General features: G+C 29.9%; 1 protein-coding gene across 3 annotated transcripts in view; it reads right to left on the bottom strand.

The window, feature by feature from the left end:
- LOC106471163 (protein-glutamate O-methyltransferase-like) overlaps window positions 1–4,856 on the bottom strand; it is a 50,533-nt gene that overhangs the window by 30,301 nt on the left and 15,376 nt on the right. For all 3 annotated transcript variants that reach the window (XM_013931754.2, XM_022400619.1, XM_022400627.1), the window contains one exon: window positions 2,966–3,201. In XM_013931754.2, the coding sequence (XP_013787208.1) occupies window positions 2,966–3,201 (236 nt within the window). The remainder of the gene's footprint in view (window positions 1–2,965; window positions 3,202–4,856) is intronic.

Raw genomic sequence — 4,856 nt, forward strand, 5'->3', positions numbered from 1 at the left:
TTTTGCTCAGTGCATTGTTGCACAATGAAGGCTCCAATAGGAGAGCCAAAAGCTTGCAATAAAAGTATTTTAATGTAAAGAAAAGTTCGTTTATAATTCTACATATTAATTTACCTATGTCATGAGTCTTAAACAACAATTGTTTTTGTAATGTTGTATTGAAAAAGTGTATAATTTGTTATTATAATGTTGTATTAAAAAATGTACAATTTGTTTTGTAATGTTGTATTAAAAAAATGTATAATTTGTTTTTGTAATGTTGTATCAATGATATTGAATAAATGATATTACTTCTCACTTACTTTTGCAAATGAGCATATTGAAAGTATTCTGACTGGAGCTGAAAGGTATAAACAAGGTACTAAGAAGAGGTAGAAACCAATGGAAGGTGGTATCAAGTTGCCAGAAAGGTAGTGGGAAGGTAGGTACAAGGTAGTAGAATGGTAATAGGAATATGCCATGTTGGCATTTTAACATACCAAATTGGTAGTATATTGGTAGTTCCACTATGTAATATTACCACATAGTAAAAAAGGTCTCTGATAGTCCACACTTTTATGCAAAAGTTACGTTAAGTAAACTACATAATCACTACCAAACCACTATGTTAATAATATATATTTATTACATAAATGTGTTTGTTGGGAACCAGCTGAAAGTTACTGGAACTGCTGGCAACAATGAACTAGACTTCAAGACACATGGTGAAATTTAGAACCCCTAGTGGTAGGAACAAGTAAAGGATTGAAGGTTGCAGGACAAGAAACAGTTATGGGAGAGGTCGTGGTATAAGAATGAGAAAAACAAGTAACCAAAGACTAAAGGGTTCTAAAGACTGGAAAATCTCCAAAAACAAACATATGGAGAAAAGGAGCCATCTGGAAGTCACAAAGATAAGGGGAAGGTAGATCCTTCCCAATACAATCCCAACAACAACAAAACCATGCACAAACAGATAGGGCCAATGAGGGCAATATGACCAAGGAGGAGGAAGAAGGGAACGTTTATCCTCAGAAAAACCCTCAGGGGAATGGTGGAGTACCTCAGAAAGATGTATGTTGGATAATTACTGCAGGAGAACTATAAGGGTAAGATGAAGGCAGGAAAATGGATCGAGTTATCAAGGACAGCCTCTGCATTGGCTAAAGTGACTCCAACAGCTGGAAGTCAAGAAAGGGTTGATCAGCTAGCTAATAAGTCAAAGCATAAAGATCAATAGTCCATAGAGGATGAGGCATGCCAAATTCAGTCCTCAGGTGAGAAATGAAATGCTCAGCATGAACCCAGACGTCAGAGGAAGGAGGGAAAACAATAGACCCTAATGTTGAATGTCATATAAAACAAGAAGGAACACTATCAGGTAACGTATGAAGACGGAACACACCTGAGGAAGCATATCCAAAAAGGCAGAATTAGGCCAGTAGATCTCATAGGAGATGCATGGGAAGGCACAACATAATTAGGAGGAGGAAAAAAAACTGTCAAAACCCTCCTCATCATAAACAATGCAGGAGGAACACAAAAATGGTTAGGAGAAAAAGGATGCCTCATATAATGATCAATCTCCCAACGAATGATAGCCAAAAAATCCTCAGGTGAGACCCCAGACCTGAAGCCAGTAATAGAAAAGTAGCAGTAATAATATCAGATGTAAAACACAAATTTCAGAATTCATCTTAAACTGTCAAAAATGAGAACAAAAATTAATAAAAAAGGTAAGTTATTACAGCAAAGAACTACAGAACAAACAAACTGTAGCAAATGAATAAATCAAGTGAGTCACTACTTTGTGAAATAAATGAAACAAACATGTGAAAAGAGTACAATTAAAAAACGTCTACACTCAAATATTTCCTAATGAGAAGTGATAGTTTGGTAGAATCAAATAGAAGGAGGCACAAGTGTTAGAAGGATGTGTTACACTCCTGTTGGTAGAGGGTTGCCGCATGATGATTTACATGAAAGGTGCAGTTGAACCATGGTGATTGTAGAGTAAGTGGGCGTTTAAGGCTTGTAAAATGCGAAAAAAATGTGTCATATAGAGGGCAGCACTGAACAAAAATAGCTATACATGTGAGAAGAGATAATGTACCATTTTAGAAATAAGGTACTACAATTGTAAAGAATAATCACGGTAGTTTAAGTTAGGTTTTTCTTAAAACATATGTTAAAAATGTAATCCTGTCACACTCATACATACACACACACACAGCTGATGCACATTTATTTAGAAGCAAAATCCACGTTTTTTGTTTGATTCTATTGTCACTAGTTACCTTGAAAACTCAGAGCAAGATTTATGTATTTGTAATATACCCATCTTGTTTTAATTAAGAATTCATTGAACTTTTATCTAATTAAAGAGGAGTAAAATTCTTTATTACTAAATTTAAAATGCAGTTATATTTCATAAGAATTTGGGAATATTTCTATTTTAGAATTTTGGTATTTTTATATTTTACAGAATCTTTTTTATAAACTAATGGCAACTAAAATCTTATAAGGATCCAAACTGTAGCTAAAACAATTATCTTTGAATTAAAATCAATCCTTTTCAAAATGGTAATTCTTCCTTAAGAAATTTCACAATAATTACACTGTGGCAAGTAAAAGATTCAGCTGAAAATAGAAAAATTAATCTTATCTAGATAATGCCTTATTGACCTAAAACTTGATTTAGTCAAGTAGGTAAACATATTATTTACAAAAACTTCAGAATATTTCGTTATACAGCAAAACAAGTTAAAATAAACTCTGGAGACAATAATTATTCTTTAAACAATTAAATGCTTCTTGTGCATTTTTAGTAACAGTAGTAATTTTCACTGTACAAGATAAAAATATATATCGATAAAATAAAAACTGTCTATAACCAATTTACCCTTCATTAAACTTCTATTATTTGGAATTATGATCAGTTATCATTCTACTAGACATATTTCTAAGCTTGTGAAAAATGACTTACGTCAAGTCAAAAGCATCTTGTATTCTCCGGTACATGTAACATTCTACATACAGCCAAGCTGCTTCAAACCATCGAGGCTCTTTCTTCATTTCTTCAGTTTGTTTCCTAAGGTAGTCATTCCATATTATTACATCTGATCTCTTACCCTCAAGAAGTTTGAGAGGCTTGTTGGTTTGCATTTCATTACGTAACATAGAGCATTTTCCAGTTACTTCTTTACCTTCTTCTTTTCCTACCTAAAGAAAGTATACAAAATTAAGCTCTTCACAAAATTTTAATGAACAAACTTGGTAAAAATTAATAAACTGTTTGAATATTAACCATCCTCCTATATGAATGTATAAATTATCATGTCTACTAACAACAAAAAAGTTTTTTGTTTATTTATAAAAAGAAAGAAATTTTGCACATCTTTTATTAAATATTGTTTTAAGTGGAAGTTTTTAAGTGGCATATCAATTAACATGTAAAATTTTTCTAAAAGTCCAATCAATACAGTTTGGGTTGAAAAAATTAAGCACAAATTTTTTTAATGATTTTAATTTTTTGAATAAACTTTTCATTGGATGTGAAAAATAACTGACTTGTTTTCATCAATAAAATATACATCTTTTTTTTTTATGATAATAGTCAAATTAAATATGTTCTGCTAAGGTGTTGTAAAATAAAAATATTTGGCCTTCAAAAATAAAATAAATATGTAAAATCATTTTCTAGGAATGATTGTTTCTAGTATGATGATGTCTTTATAAATCTCTCAAAGTGTAATATAAATTATTCAACTTGTTTTTTTAATGTTATAATAAAGATAAAAAACATTTTTTATGCCAACTTATGAACAAAAGAACTTTATTCCTCTTAGCATGCACAATAATTGAATTGTTTGATATATATTGACATATATTAACCTCGGAACCCTGCATTCAATCACTAACATTTATTTTCCTAAAAACCCAAAGAATAAATCATTTTAATTAATTTACCACTTGTGCCAAATGGTACTTTATATCTCTTAGATTAAGCAGAGTGAACCATTTTTACAATTACTGCAAAATTTTTTATTGGTAAAGTAAGTGCCTATAACTACACAGATTAATTGTTTTCGAAAACTCATACACAAAAGTACAATTATGGAAATACCCCCTCCAAAATCTTGGGTATGCCCCTGTATATGGCATAAGAAAAGTGAATTAACCCATGCTTGGCAAACAGCAGAAGCTCATAAAAATAGTTCTTTTCTGCTGTATGAGATGTTTATGTCTAATTTGATTATTCTCAAAATGTTCACACTTTTATATTTTCTGTACAACATCAGTAAACTGTTCTGCAATTTAAAAAACTCTGGTATAATGTTTCAAAAATTTATATACAAAAACTTATATATAAATGTACATATATAATGTAAATTATTTTATGTATTTTCTCTCTTACAATTTGTGGTGTAGCAAATGTGTCAACTATATAAATTATACTAAATGAGCATATTTAAATGAAATGAATATAACAAATTTGTCTAATTTATTTACAAGTTAATTATAAGTGATAATACGAGTTTATTCTTTAAACAATGTAATTGCTAGTTATTAATATTGTATCATTTTACTAAACAAGTTTAATATTTTCTCCATATTACTAGATCCATGATTTAATCAATATGTTAAACATGAATTACAAATTGACAATAATTTCCTGTTGTTTCTTATTATTGTTTCATATTATTATAACACATTATACAACCCAAAAAATATACAACCAAATAATTATATATATATATAATTATACCCCCTAACTGTATTACTATTGACTTAATTTTCACTTCAACAGTAACTTCCAATTACAGGAAATTGCCAACAATCATATATCTATGATCTATATATATATATATATATAT

This window comes from Limulus polyphemus, unplaced genomic scaffold (genome assembly GCF_000517525.1).
Source record: "Limulus polyphemus unplaced genomic scaffold, Limulus_polyphemus-2.1.2 Scaffold110, whole genome shotgun sequence".
NCBI lineage: Eukaryota > Metazoa > Arthropoda > Merostomata > Xiphosura > Limulidae > Limulus > Limulus polyphemus.